The sequence below is a fragment of the Zootoca vivipara genome, chromosome 5 (genome assembly GCF_965207765.1).
Source record: "Zootoca vivipara chromosome 5, rZooViv2.hap1.1, whole genome shotgun sequence".
Taxonomy (NCBI): Eukaryota; Metazoa; Chordata; class Lepidosauria; order Squamata; family Lacertidae; genus Zootoca; species Zootoca vivipara.
This window is the reverse complement of record NC_142588.1, coordinates 17265722-17281394: the sequence shown is the minus strand read 5'-3', so window position 1 is coordinate 17281394 and position 15673 is coordinate 17265722. Positions and strand designations below refer to the sequence as shown.

The 15673-nt window shown below is 41.7% G+C and overlaps 1 protein-coding gene across 3 annotated transcripts in view; it reads right to left on the bottom strand.

Moving 5' to 3' along the window:
• The window catches only part of LOC118096362 (heparan-alpha-glucosaminide N-acetyltransferase-like), a 171909-nt gene extending 157347 nt beyond the window's left edge, over nucleotides 1-14562 (bottom strand). Inside the window, exons 1-4 of one of the 3 annotated variants that reach the window (XM_035138109.3) lie at nucleotides 14296-14562; nucleotides 13520-13614; nucleotides 11765-11901; nucleotides 5041-5159 (exon numbers count right to left, since the gene is read on the bottom strand). In XM_035138109.3, coding sequence (XP_034994000.2) covers nucleotides 5041-5159; nucleotides 11765-11901; nucleotides 13520-13614; nucleotides 14296-14365 — 421 coding nt within the window. In that variant the 5' untranslated portion in view covers nucleotides 14366-14562. The remainder of the gene's footprint in view (nucleotides 1-5040; nucleotides 5160-11764; nucleotides 11902-13519; nucleotides 13615-14295) is intronic. The other 2 variants (XM_035138106.3, XM_035138110.3) reach the window with 2 other exon arrangements.
• Between the last annotated feature and the right edge of the window lie 1111 nt (nucleotides 14563-15673).

Sequence of the window (15673 nt, the reverse complement as noted above, 5' to 3'; positions counted from 1 at the left end):
TCCTTTCTTTGTCCTCTCCTCGCATCTTTTTGCCCCGGTAGTTAATACCAGTTCTGATAGAAGGAGATTTACAGTTAGAAAAATATTGGGCAGGGGGTGGGGGGAGGAATTAGAATCCATCAACCAGTGCTGTAACCTCAATAAAAACTAGAAACTGGAGGTGTAGCTGCTTTTGAGTGACAAATCTCCCTTGTCATGGCTAGTTTGGCTCTCAGAAACCAGCTCAGGACTGACCATTGCAGAACAGGCAGAGAAGACGGTTCAAGCCACATTTCTTGGTGAGAGAACCTGGGTGTTACACAACAGCCAAACCATGTTTTCATCTGAAATTCTGGACTGCATGTTTTCAGAAAGAATTGATGAACTGACAATCTATAGCTTGATTCCAACATGAAATTAAGACTTCTCTGAACCCTGAGGCAGCTTTGTAGCCCCACAATGTGTTGGGTGACATACTATCGTCAAAGCACAGAAATCAGCTTTATTTCTTTGCAAGGGCAATTTCACTTGCCCATAAAATTCACCCGCCTTTTATCAGTGCCATCCGCAAAGATATTGTGGCATCTGTAAGATATCCCCATCTCCAATGTGCATTGTCTTGCAGCCTCCAGAGCCAACAAACTGTCAAATTAGAACCGGCTCCTGACAGCTTTATGACACATAATCTTGTTCACAAAGAAAATGGCCCGAGACCTCCTGCCTGTTACAGCTGCCAGAATGGAAATGTTTTTCATGTCTCTGTGATAAGTTTACATCTCCACAAAGGAGACAATACATCTGCCGTTGCCTTGAACCAATCACAATGCAAAAATTCTATATCAAATATAAACCAGCTTTCCTCCTTTGAAAGATACCTATTTTATGAGTCCAGCAAGTGAGGACTATTTAATAGAATCACCTTGAACTCCGAGGAGGAAAGATGGAATAAAAATATAATGGGTGGGGCTAGTTCCAGGTTGATTGGAATCCACTGAAAGATCTCTCGTGATTTGCAGGAAATCAGCAAGGGTTTCTGAATCCCAGTAGTTTAAACAATTCAAAACAGCTTTCTTTTGACCTAAACAAGGCTGTTAAAATCAAGAAAGCCAACCAGCAATGGACTTGTGTGTTAAAGGACTAATAAACGACCACACTTTTCCATGTATAAGATGAGGGGTTTTTTTTTACTATAAAATAATGTAAAAAGAACAGGGGGTGTCTTATACACGGATAGTGTCTGGGAGGGACTGGTGATTGGTTGTAGCTGCGCGAATGCTGCCTGCTGTTGGTGAGTGGACAGGCACTTGTTGGCTTCTGCGACGTGAGCGGTTGTCAGCGTCTGTCATTCTGATTAGTGAATTTCTGCCCCCCCCCCAAAAAAAGTTGAACAACTTTTGGAAATCCTCCCCCAAAAAAAGCTTAACAACTCTGGGCCATCTCATCCCATTTTTTTAAATCTGAGTCCCCCAAAATACTCAGGTGTGTGTTATACAGGGGGAAATATGGTATGTTCAGTACTGGTCCAAGCAGGGGGGTGGAATCCTAGACTCAGAATATGCTCAAGGGTACTTCATTTATTCTGCCTGTAAGTCTTTTGCACCTGAAGTTGGTAGATCTTTAGGTTATAGCAAATCTGACAAGCCTGAAACCCCTGCTTTTAAACATTCCGAAGCATTATATAAATTATTACTCTTTTACACCATAATTCATTCTCTCTCCTATTCTTCACCCAAATTGTATCAGCGTGCTAGGAAGAGTGCCATTTTAACTCCCCCAGTTCTGCTTTTAACAGTGAGGAGCACCCAAAGGACAACAGCTGAAGACAGACTTTTCCCAGAGCTGCATGTTGTTTTTGGAGGTGTGTGGCTCCCTCTACTGGGAGGCATAGGTAGCAAGAAGTAAACTTGAAGGAAATTGAGGACTAATTTGGAAGTTCGTTTTTTAAATCGCTATCAATGGGAATGTTCTTTATAAAGGAAGAAAGGAAGTTATTGTACCCATACATTTTTCAGGAAGTTACCTTATCAGTACCCAAATGTTCAAAACAACACATTGCTGTTTAATTTTTTTGTAATATGTCCAGGGGAGTTAATAGATGAATAGGCACAAAACTCTATATTTACTTACTGAATTAAAATAAGTGGGGGGGGGGTGTCCTTGTGACTGTCTAAATCAAGGACTCCAAAACGTGGGTCTCCGGCTCTTTTTGGACTACAATTCCCATCATCCCTGACCACTGGTCCAGGTAGCTAGGGATGGTGAGAGTTGTAGTCAGTCCAAAAACAGCTGGAGACCCAAGTTTGGAAAACACAGGTCTAAATAATATAAATCATGTGTGGGGAACCTTTGGCCCTTCAGATGTTGCTAAACAAAAACTCCCATGATTGCTGGGGCTGATGGCAACATCTGGAGGACCAAAGGTTCCTGACACATGATATAAAAAAATATAAAATTCAGTTAACAGTGAACTAAATTCTCAAAGGGTACTGGACCTTATATAGCAAAACAATGGGGAGGGGGAATCCTAAGGGAAGAACAAAACAACAACAGCAGCGGAATGAGAATTTAACATGATCAGTGGGCAAATAATGCTGACTGACAGTTCAGGAAAATGAAGAGAAAAGCGAAAAAAGCAGGACACTTTTACAGTAAATTCAGACATTGTCATTGCTAAGCAATTGTAACCTGTGCTTTTTTCAGGGGGTACTCAAGGCACATACTACTGGTACCTCTTTTTTGTTGTTGTTAATAAGTGTGGCACTTAATGTAACAACTTCATGTGAGTACCAGAACCTATTGTTCTAGAAAAAAAGCACTGACCATAACCCTATGCCATTCTCCTTTTTTCAGACCTCAAGTGTAGTAATTTCCCCTCACTTAAATCACTATTGCCAGCCAGCCCAGGGGTATTGGGCCTTTAATTAGAAACCTCCTCCTTCTATTTAAAATGGCCATAGCAATACAGATATATTGCCCCTCAATTGGCCTTTACTTAGTTCCTGTTCTCAGTTTTCACAGGTGCAAATTGGCAATTTAGTATCATGTGTGGGAAGTTTTTAACACACCCATATTTCCATTGCATACAAGTTTAAAGCCAGTTTAATCTGCCATGGATTATCTGTCCCCCTGCCCACTAAGATATCCCATGAATTGTAGATCTGTGAAAGGACTGGATATTGTTGTTGGATTTCTTGTAACATGCAATACAGTTGTACAATATAGTAGTACAGCCCCATTTTAAAATCATCATATACAGCATTTACTCAAATTTAATGCTCACCTTTTTTGGCCAAAGCACATTGCAAAAATTAAGGTGCACATTAAATTCGAAGGCACATTTACATTTGCCAGCAAATTCTTTTTCTGGTTTGAAGGTTCTGAAAACTGAGGTGCACATTAGATTTGATGCCACATTATACTTGAATAAATACACTAAGGATTTAGGCTGCAATCCTAAACCATGTCTACTCAGCAGTAAATTCTAATACTGTATCTGGCCAATTTTATTTTGTGAACAGTATTCTGGAGTGAAAACATTTTGGCAACTCCTTATCTTTTTATAATCTATGTTGTTCCAGGAAAGCGGGGCATGGGGGGACTACTTTGGGGGTATTACCGGTATTCTCTGCATGTTCCTTTTATTTTTTCCTGTTTGTACTTTTCCATGTTTTTTTGAAAATCAATAAAATATATTATTTAAAAAGAAGGAAATTCTACTGAATTCACTGGGACTTATTTCCAGGTAAGTGGGGTTAGGATTGCAGTCTATGTTGTGACCCTAATTAAAAGCATAAGGGATTACATATTTTAAGAAACAGCATCATTATTAGTTGCTCCTCCTGTCAACAAGGATGCATTCAATCCACCATCCCTGTAGTTATTCCGCTACCAATAACTCTTGACTTTAGGCGCATCAGAATGGCTCCATGAAAGTTTTCTCCATGTATAACCTTGCCCTTAAGGACTTAAGTTCTCTTTTTATGCAATCAAATCAACTAAGCTGAGCTTTGCATTAGTATGTAAATGGTTTTGCAAATTTTCCCGTATGCTGCTTCCAATCACAAGTCACCATACTGTATTTTGGCTTAACAGAATTTAGAGAGGTTTTTCAAGCAGTGATGAGTCACTACCTGGACACATAACTGAAGCATTCTCAAGACTGGTTTGTTACTCCCAAATCTCTTAGGAAAGATACATTATCTTACTTCCTCAATTTTTTGGAGGGGGAAGAGAGAATCACCTGGTTTTAGTTCTTCTGTTTCTAATCCTGTGAATGATAGGAACATTGGTAACTTTCTGCAATCACTTCCAAAATTACGGGTTTGGAAAGAAAGATTTTGCTGCAGCAGGAAAATGACAACTGCATCTTTCAGTGACAAGACGCTGGAAACGGATTGCCTTGTAGTGCTTTAGTGTAGCTTGCCTTGCATTACAAGAACTCTCTGATGATGAGAGAGAGTGCCAGATGAAGAACGAACAAGGGGTGGCAAAGTCAAGGCAACATCCAACACTGACATTATGTTCCTCTTCAGTAAATCTAGTTTGACGGACAGCACCCAAGAGATGCTAACAAGGGCCAACCGTAGCAAAGGCAATGGCACCTCACTTGTGAGCCATACTTGGCTGACAATCAGCAAAGCACAAGAGAGGTGTGGACTCATGCCCTGTGCTGTTAGGTTATTGTGTTTGATGTCCCGAAAAGTGATCTCAGCTACAGCTGGTCAACCTGCAATGCAGAGGGCTTGGTTCACAATCTGCAGTTAAGCACCAACAAAACGTTCTATAAATTCCAATGCAACCCAAGGTCAGCATGCCAAGATCGTGGAACAGACATCTACCCTTTGATAATTCATTTGAAATTGTTAGCTGCCTTAGACTCATAATGAAACACAGGACATGAATTATTACAGCACATGAATAAAACAAACTCTTGGAAGCTCAATAGGCCCAGATGAACTTTTCACTGAAATACACATCAATTTAAACTCTTATCGGTACGTATTTGTAACACGTCAGTCCCTTCCCTGTGTACAGTAATTTAACAATGTTTTGGATACTTACGGATGTAACCATTCTCAGGATCTTTCTCCACACTTAACGTACAAGAGACTTCAGTTGTATTCTTGATGGGCTTGACAGTTAGCAAGTACTGGCCTTGTTCTCCATATAATGCTCTCCAACTAAACAAAAAATGCATAAGAACAACTCAGAAAGAATAAATGGGAAGCAACTGTTATTCAAAGGCATACACTGCCTTTAATGGTGGAGGTTGAACATAGCCATGATGGCTAGAGGCCATGGATGGATAGCCTTTTTCCTAAACTAAAAAGGACTAAATCTTGAAACATTTCCATAAATGAGAGTTGCTGACCTTAACAGATTAGACAACTGGGCCAAAGCAAACAAGATGAATTTTAACAAGGAGAAATGTAAGGTACTCACTTGGGCAAAAAAAATGAAAGGCACAAATACAGGATGGGTGACACCTGGCTTGAGAGCAGTACATGTGAAAAGGACCTAGGAGTCTTGGTAGACCACAGACTTGACATGAGTCAGCAGTGTGATGCAGCAGCTAAAAAAGCCAATGCAATTCTGGGCTGCATCAATAGGAGTATAGCATCTAGATCTGGGGAAGTAATAGTACCACTGTATTCTGCTCTGGTCAGACCTCACCTGGAGTACTGTGTCCAGTTCTGGGCACCACAGTTCAAGAAGGATACTGACAAGCTGGAACGTGTCCAGAAGAGGGCAACCAAAATGGTCAAAGGCCTGGAAACGATGCCTTATGAGGAAGGGCTTAGGGAGCTGGGTATGTTTAGCCTGGAGAAGAGAAGGTTAAGGGGTGATATGAAAGCCATGTTCAAATATATGAAAGGATGTCATATGGAGGAGGGAGAAAGATTTTTTTCTGCTGCTCCAGAGAAGCAGACACACAGCAATGGATTCAAGCTTCAAGAAAGAAGATTCCACCTAAACATTAGGAAGAACTTCCTGACAGTAAGAGCTGTTCGGCAGTGGAATTTGCTACCAAGGAGTGTGGTGGAGTCTCCTTCTTTGGAGGTTTTTAAGCAGAGGCTTGACAGCCATATGTCAAGAATGCTTTGATGGTGTTTCCTGCTTGGCAGGGGGTTGGACTGGATGGCCCTTGTGGTCTCTTCCAACTCTATGATTCTATTCTATGATTCCAGCACCTTGATTATTTTGTTTGCCCCCTTCTGCACCTTTTCCAGCTTTACAGTATCTTTTGTGAGGTGTAGGCCTCAACAGTTGATATCCCAGATAATATCTGGGAAATACAATTTGATGAAGGCCCACTGTAACACACCTTACTGAACTTGTATTCCCAAAGGACAAATTGTAGCCTTAAAACATATACGTATATACAATTCAAAATATTTTTAAACCAATGACATTTCAGTGATGCATCTGCTGGCTCTTTTATTTTTTTTTTTTTTTTTAACATACTTTTTATTAATTTTACAAAATACAAAAAAACAAAAAAAACGGTACATACTTAAACCCCTTTTCCACCTCCTTCCTACCCACCCACATGGGTCCTCCCCTGCCACAGAAGTATCCCATGTTTGTGAACAGTCAGAAATGGTCCATTTTATGCTTGGATTTCTGTCCTCCTCCCCCTCCCCTGACCCCAAAGCCCCCCCCTGCCACCAGGGAGCTCCAGCAAACCAGGGCAGTACGCAGGAGGACATCCATCCAACCATCTATTGTTATACCAAAAAAAGAGAAAAATAGAAATAAGAAAAAAAGGGAAAAAAGAAAGGGCGAAGAAAAAAAAGAAAAAGAAAAAAACAATACAAAACAGAAAAATTTTTCTTGCATTCATAGTTGAAAAACCATATTTTATGGGCTTCCCCTCCCCCCTTCCCCGGTTTTCATCCCTTTTTTATCATCTGCAACAGTTTCTTACTTTATAAAAATACACCTTTGTATCTTATACAACTTATAAATCAATTGTTAACATTTTCATCTAATATTCAAATCACTGAAAATTCAAACTCCCATTTTCTCTTCCCGTGCCTAATTTTTTTTTTTCTCCCTCTATAAGCCTCCATATTTTCACATTTTCCAAAATCCATTCACTTTTAAAACTATAACTATTCTCAATTTAACCTTACATCCCCGATTACCGGCTCCACCCCCCCCAATCCAGCAAATTCCAAAATCAGCAGACCAGTTATAAACCTGTTAATCCATCCTTATAATCACAACATCACTTTCCCTTCACCCCACCCCCTGTTTACAGTCTCTTGCCATCCAGGTCACCATACAGGACCCCTGAATTTCTTCTCTTCTCTGCATATTTTTTCCTTCTTCCCTGTGGGCGTTCTGGAGTTCCAATAATACCAATCGTGCCCCCCTCAAAGGCAGGGCACTCCATCCAACTTTTTGTAGAGTAGAGTCGTCATTTTTTTCATGGTGTGTTTCATTTTGTGTTGAATCATCACAGTCCTCATCTTCATCTTTTCCTTCCCCATCATTGTCATTCTCACATTGCTCTTTTTCAGTGTCAAAAGCTTCATCTCCTAGAAAATCATATTCCGCCATCACCTCCTGAAATTTCTGCTGTAACTCCTGTCGTCGTGTCTCCTCTTGACATAACTCTATTCTTGTTTCCCACATTAAGGTCAAAACAGACCGCTGGAACTCAGGGGAACACTTTTTTGTTGACATATTTCAGTCCTGCCAAGGTCAAAACTTATCACGTGGGGTGGAATATAATCACAGTTTATTTTCTCGACTCCATTTTAACAAGCTGGCTGCATTCTTCAAGTCTTGTTAACAATAAAGTTCGAACTCACATTTCACAAGCACTTAAGCCAAAAAAGAAATTCCACAAAGTCCAGAAATACAAAGTGAAGTAAAAATTGACTTATAAATCCTGATCAACTCACTGGATTGCCGGCTCCCGAGGGAAAGAAAGGTTTTTCTTAGGCTTTACCTCATTGCTGCAGGGCAGTCATAAACCACAGTCTCTCTCCCCTTTTCACCCTGCATCAAAGGGGATATTCTCTTTGATGCCTTTGAGGGATCCTTTTGAATTACAAATCTTCTGTTTATGGCTTCGGGTTTCTATTTACTGTCTCTTTGTTGCCGTGGGGGGGGGGTGGCTTCCTCTTTTCTCCCCTCTCTCCCAGACCAAATTGTTTTATAATCCAAATCATGAGGTTACTTACAGTCTTTTCCAATCGTTTTATTTTCGGAAGAATCCAGCGCTCTCCGCCTTCGGCTTGAAGCTTCTCCCTGCTAGAATAACGTTGCCGCTCAAAATGGCCCCCGCGACTTCTACCCTCCTCGCTCCGGAGCTCTTATTAGAGCTAACCGAAGAGTTGGGGAGTCCGGATTGGGTCTGTGCCGAGCAAATTGCCCTCGGGACGCCCTTCCCGAGGTTCTAAGGGGCGCAGCGTTGCTCTCGCTGCCCTCCCCACTCCTAGCAGAGACGGGCCGTCTCGGAGACGAGACGAAACCCCGCCGATCGACGCTGGCGCTGAACCCGGAAGCCGCATCTGCTGGCTCTTTTACTTCTCACACATTTCTCCTGAAAAACCAGAAACATAGGTAATACTGTGGAAACAGGACAAACAAATGTATATTTTCTTAAACTATTTTTGCAGGCTTAACTTCAAGCATCAAAGAGCTCCACCAGATGTACCCCAAGTAAATTTCTGTTGGCTTTAAAAAAACACCACACACATTTAAATGCATGTATAAAGAGAGAGGAGATTCAAATCTACCTTGCAGATTAGTGAAAATAGAATGGTGTGCAGCAAAGAGAGAGAAAAGACAAAGACAAATAGATCGAAATTAATATAATTCACTAAAATATGAGAATAGCAGAAAGGACAGGAAATGCATTGTCTTGCTTATCAAGGAGGAAGTCAGGTACATGAAAGGACAAACTTGAGGGAACATAAAAATTCTGACAGCGGCGCAAATTCGGAGCTGATGTCAGGCAGCACATTTTAAATTAGGAACCATCTGCCAGTCGCTACACTCGCAGCACTGAAGTGCAGCCAAAGAAGAGCCAAAGGGTACGGGGAGGGCAGTGGTTTTCAGATGAGGGTGGGGGAGATTCAGCTTCTCCCTCGGTACTACTGTCCCATTTTAAGACAGCATCAGTAAATCATCCCAGTTCATTCAAGCAACGGGGGGAAAGGAAGAAGGTGGAGGGATAAAAGTCCTATTATGCAATGGCAGAGGTCATGGTACCAATATCAATCTTCATTTTTCACACTAGGGTCAGCTTCAATTTTTCTTCCTGTCCTTTGACACTGAACTAACCCACTGATACTGCTGATTATAGTACTGATTATAGAAGACCATGATAGTTATTGGGACTATGCCATATTCAAGCAGAAAAGGGAAGCCGGACTGAATCCCAAATCCTATGGCTTTAGCCTCAGAATTTATTCTTCAGATTGTAGCCAAAATTGGTTCCATTCACAGTAGGCCCAGTGAAAGGAGGAGTTGGGGAAGGAGGCTACAACAAAATCCTGTCAATCCCTGTTCACAGCTTTTGCTTAGCTCTAAGGCAGGCATCCCCAAACTTTGGCCCTCCAGATGTTTTGGACTACAGGTGGCGCTGTGGTTAAACCACTGAGCCTAGGGCTTGCTGATCAGAAGGTCGGCGGTTCGAATCCCTGTGACGGGGCGAGCTCCCGTTGCTTGGTCCCAGCTCCTGCCAACCTAGAAGTTCGAAAGCACGTCAAAATGCAAGTAGATAAATAGGAACCGCTACAGCGGGAAGGTAAACGGCGTTTCCATGTGCTGCTCTGGTTTGCCAGAAGCGGCTTTGTCATGCTGGCCACATGACCTGGACGCTGTACGCTGGCTCCCTCGGCCAATAATGCGAGATGAGTGCGCAACCCCAGAGTCGGTCACGACTGGACCTAATGGTCAGGGGTCCCTTTACCTTTTTAAGGCAGGCATCCCCAAACTTCGGCCCTCCAGATGTTTTGGACTACAGTTCCCATCATCCCTGACCACTGGTACTGTTAGCTAGGGATCATGGGAGTTGTAGGCCAAAACATCTGGAGGGCCGCAGTTTGGGGATGCCTGCTCTAAGGAGTACCAAGTCCTTGATGCTGCAAAATCTTCCAGAGAGATAGTTATGTTAGTCTTGTAGCACTTTTAAAAGGCTAACCAATTTATTATTTGTTACTGCAAAAGTATTATACTGTAGGACACTCTACCCTAGTTGCCTTTCATTTCTCAATCAGAATTTGGCCCGACTGATTACTATGAAAAGATATACCGTATTTTTCCATATATAAGGCACCCCCATGTATAAGACAGCCCCTATTTTTTGAGCCCAAAATTAAGAAAAAATTAATTGCAACATTCCGTGTATAAGACAACCCTCAATTATAAACTTTAAAAAAAATTGGGGGGGGGGGATATACAGTAGTCTTATACAGTACAGTATACGTTAATGTGATCAGTTCTGAGAGGACTTTTGCTTTAAAATTGTTCCTTGGGCATTTTACCATTGATTTTGGAGATGATACGTTGCTCTTAAATTCATGTGAGATCCCTGGCAAGAAAAAGCTAATGCTTCTAGAGACCATTTCAAAATTACCTTCTTGATGAGCAAGGTTTTAAACCATGAAGCCTCAATTCACTCTCTTGAGCAGAGAGTGAACTCCAAAACATCAACACACTTGTTTTTGAACTTTGGCACTGAGCCTTGCAAATGTTTTAGCCTTTGTATCTCTGTTTGTCTATATTGTGTATAAGCAGATTCCCCCCCCCTCTCTCTGATATATTAATTAAAACACTAGCATGTCAGGTGTGGTGTTAGTTGTATAAGTGTTAAGGCAGGGTTAGAGGTTGCAAATAGGAAAATAAAGGTTAAAGATTTTTTTTGTTGTTGGGGGTCTGTTTGGATGAGTTCCTTCCAGGCCTGTGATTCTACATCCATTGGAATTTAGAATCTAGCAGAAGATGCCCCCTAAATCAATCAGCCAGTTTATTTGTAGGGTAATAGCCTTATCTGGCCAGTTAAGAACTGTTGACCTCGTGTTGCCATAAAGACAAATGGGTGGGCCTCTTCTCACCTTACCTGGCTGAATACCACATTATCCTAGAATGGGGAACAATAGGCCATGGGGAGTTGGCGGTGTGTGAGAGACTTTTGCAATCCAAAAAGGCAACCAACTGCTTATCTCAAAGTCACAGACATAAAAAGAGGCCTGCAACTGAGAGAAACTACAAGAATCTGAAAGGAGCCACTAAACACCCAGTTTCCAAGTTGCACCCCCGGCAGAATTTGATTTCCAGAATCCAGGCCACTTCGGATAAGCAAATTCCAAAAGTTCTCCGAGACCTCTGGCCTGCCACAGGAACAAGTAAAACACCCTTCTCTGTATACTCAGCAGCAGAGAATATGTATACTGTACTTTTATGTGTATAACACACACACCCCATGTATAAGACACCTCCTATTTTAGGGACTCAAATTTAAGAAATCCCCACCATTCGCTATCTGTCTGTAAAACCACCCACAGTTTTTCAAGTAAAAAACCCTAGGGAAAGTATGGTAATCCTCTCAGGGAGACTCACAGAAGCCCATAAATAGCTTGTCCCCAATATGCTCTCATTCTGGGTGTAAGGTTTTTGCCATAAAGTATCATTTTGAGTAACACTGGAATTACACAGTACAGGAAAGGTTTCTCCTCATGATTCCCCTGAGTGTGTGATACGGCCTTTAGTTCCCGCCATTTTCTCTCAGAACCGTCCCCCCGAAATGCATCTGTGCGCGATTTACCTGCAAACATGGGCAACCGCATCTGCTTCTGCAAACATTGTGACTGTGAGAGCAAAGCGGGAACTAACCGCCACGCTTGTGTTTGAAGGCGCTCCCATGGAAGCTGGTGAAACCGTGAGGAGAGGCTGTGGCAGACACTAAAGAAACAAGGGAATAAAGAGACGTGTCTTTTATGATTTAAGACCCCGATGGGGAAAGTAATCTAGCTGAGAGGAAGCAGGCTGTGCTGGTGGGATATTAATCTGAATGCCAGCAAACTATCTAGAACAGAGTGGATCTGAGGAACTCTATTTTATTATCAAAACAAGAAGGCCAACTGTTGCAGTGTATCCGCAGGCCTTAACAGGTGTTCAGGGCTCCAGCTAGCTTGGCACAATAAGATAGACACATTTGTCTTTCCCAACATTCCTGAAACAAACACACACACACACACGCACACACACAGAGAGAGAGAGAGAGAGAGAGAGAGAGAGAGAGAGAGAGAGAGAGAGAGAGAGAGAGAGAGAGAATATATATATACTGAAGGGCTTAATTTCAGGGATGCCAGCCAGGCCTAAACTGGATAACTTTATTGCAACCAGTTCTGGGTGAGAAAGAGAAAAATGTGGTCTCCCTCCTCTTTCCTCAGGTCTTCCTGCCTAAAGCAGGGAGGTGTTTGTGTCTTTTTAATCTTATAATACGCATCCTGCTAACCCTAAAATCCTCCTCCTTCCAGTAGACTAATTTCCTCTCCATTTTTATTATGTACTACAATCCAGTGCTATTTTTCTATGGGGAAAAGGTGCAGGAACTCCCTTGTTCTCTTATAATGGCAATGGAGCCCACCTGAGATGTGCCAGCTGAAAAATAAGCCCTGCTACTATCATTTTTATTAATTTATGAATTGCCTTTTATATATGTTTATTCAAGTTTCAAGGCAATTTGCGAGCAGGCGTGTGTGAATCTGATCTTATACTATGGTTTATCTCTGTAGATCATTGCATAACCTTAAAATGACATGAGATTTTCCATCACAATAAATCTTGCATGAGTTTAGTACAAGCCTGATACTGGCCTCGTCTCAGACTGTGTAAAGGTCAACACATGCAAATCCAGTTTCTAGTAGTGTCTATTCAAACTCCTGAATGGATGCCTTCAAAGAGGCAGACAAAAAGATTGCCAGGTTCAGTTAATCCGCATTAGAAATGGAAAGAGGAGGGAGGAAAATATATCCATTTGTCCTTAATGCGTAGCAGAAGTGTGATGACTTTGGGGGACGCTGGGTAAGTTCTGGAGCTAGAAGAACTAACTGCCTACTGGGAATCTGTTGTTTTTTAAATAAAAAAGATTATTTATTGTAATGGAGAGGCCTTGGAATGAACAAGTCCTGCCCCTTTCTCACTTTTCCCATCCTCCTGAGACATTGGCTAAATGACTAAATGTTAGCTTATCACCCTGTATGTGTTTTGCTTAACAAAAGGATGAAAAATGGTATGCTAATGAGCCATTAATTAACTGAATCCAGGAAGGTCTTTATCTGGTGAGGAGTTGAGAAATCCCACATTGATTTGAAATAACTAGCCTGATTGTGGGCTACAAGCCTGTGGTTATTTGTAGTGCTTCACAGAAACACCAGATACTCTGTGATCAAACAGCTATCAAATTGTGCAATACCACCAACCCTCACCCTCCCTAAACTCAGCTGATTCCCCACACATTATTACAGATGGCACAGCTCTTATTTTCTCAGCTATGTCCTTTTTTTTTTTTACTTACTTTGTAGCAGGCTTCTGAGACATAGAAAGCAGCAATTTGTCCAGGAAGGTAATTGTTGACAGAGAGCAGGGCCTGGTCAAGCTTCAGCTCATTATCTAATTGCACACAAGGAAAATGTTTTCTGAGCAACACATGCCATGCTAGAAACCACCAGCAAAATATTGCTTTCTGCCACAGTATTGCAGCTGTCTGTCAACTAGCAGAAAAACACAAAAAGAGCTTTGCATTTGACAATGCACTATTGTATAGCATCTCCTTATGCTCTTGGACATTTGCACACACATCTAGTGTTGTGTACAAAATTTGACATCATCTCTGCTGAAGTGCAGGCTTTTACTTCAATTTTCTCTATATATAAGCCCTCCCCTCGCCAGCTTTGTTTACATTATTAAAGAGCTAAACATGTACCGGGCGGGGGGGGGGGTGTATATTGAATGTCCGAAATATTGTTTAAATAAATAATCCATTAATAACGAGGGCCAATTCCCTGCCTTAACAGATTCATTTGCAAAAAACAAAACAAAACTTGCTAAGATACTCCATGCAAAACTCTCTCTTAAGGGATATCCTCCCTGACCTACAGAACTGAACAGCAGGTGAATTATCTAGCAATCATGCTATTATGATTTTAATACATGTTAACATATATTTGCAACACAGGCAGGAATGTTTGGATTGCAATGTGTTTGCCCATTGTAAACAGAACCAATTACAATCCATAAAACCAAACAGTCAAAAAAATGTAAGCTACCTATTTGAAAAACATGTTCTCTTACCTGAATTGCTGTTTTGCACAAAGCTCATTCCTAAGAAAAGCAAAAAGACAGCCTTTGCATTTGTTGCCATTTTCTTAAGCAAACCTGTTTATCAGCGAACCTGTAGGCACTTCAGTGCATAAGGATCAGAGGTCACAAAGATCAGAGGTCCTTGATTGCTTAATTACTTTCATATATATATATATATACACGAGATAACCAACAAAGGAATTTGGAGTCTAGGTATCAGCTGGTAACTCAGCAAATGCAAATTACACATACAGAGTTTTTTTTATTTTATTTTATTTATTTGAGCAGTAGGACATACTATGCCTAACAGGTCACCACGAACTCTGCCACCTCTGTAACATACTGTACACACAACTCACCCACAAATGGCTGCCATTGATAGGGAAGCATCATAGTGACATCAAGAAACTACCAGTGTGACATCAAGAAACTAAGGTAGCTGTAATACATATGGGGTGGGGAGAAAACCTGGTTCCACAGTTGTCTACTCAGAATACTTGCTGTTAGCATCCCTCTGTCTCAAGACACCACAGAGTTCGCCTCTGGGAGTCAAACCACTGGAGAATCACAGCGCCTGCCTGTGGCTCCAGAGACTGGGAGCTCTAACTCAGGGGTCAGCAAAGTTTTTCAGCATGGGGCCAGTCCACTGTCCCCCAGACCTTGTGGGAAGCCCGACTATATATTTTTTGGGGGGGAGTGAACGAATTCCTATGCCCCACAAATAACCCAGAGATGCATTTTAAATAAAAAGGCCATTCTACTCAAGTAAAAACACGCTGATTCCCAGACCGTCCGCAGGCCGGATTTAGAAGGTGATTGGGCCGGATCCAGCCCCCGGGCCTTAGTTTGCCTACCCATGCTCTAACTACTGCCTCCCATTGTTTTTGCTGCATTAGTAGCACCTAAGTGAATTCTCCGGGGCACAAGCATGGGCAGCATGTATGGAGGTCCTGGGCTGCCCAGATGACAAGACACACACCCCTCGGCCTCACTAATGTGGTCCAAAGGAAAGCAGAGCAATACGTTTGGCAACAACTTGGCGGCAGTTGCCAGAAGGAGGTGTACAAGGCGTCATCAAACTGCCTTAGGCACTCCTTTCAGATTTGTGTAGCCTTTTCTCCCGATGATGTCCTGCAAGGCAGTGGGTAACTCAGAATAGACTCATTGAATTAATGATCACGACTAACTTAAATTCATTAATTTTAATGGCTCTCCTCCAAATAGGACTTGGGTAAATACAACCCTTGATACTGAGCTAGCATTTTTGGTGGCAGTCCTGTGTTGATGACTGTTTGATATGTCCCACCCATCTTTTTTGTATTTTATTAATAAGCTGTATTTGTGAATGTGATATTTATGTATGTAAGCT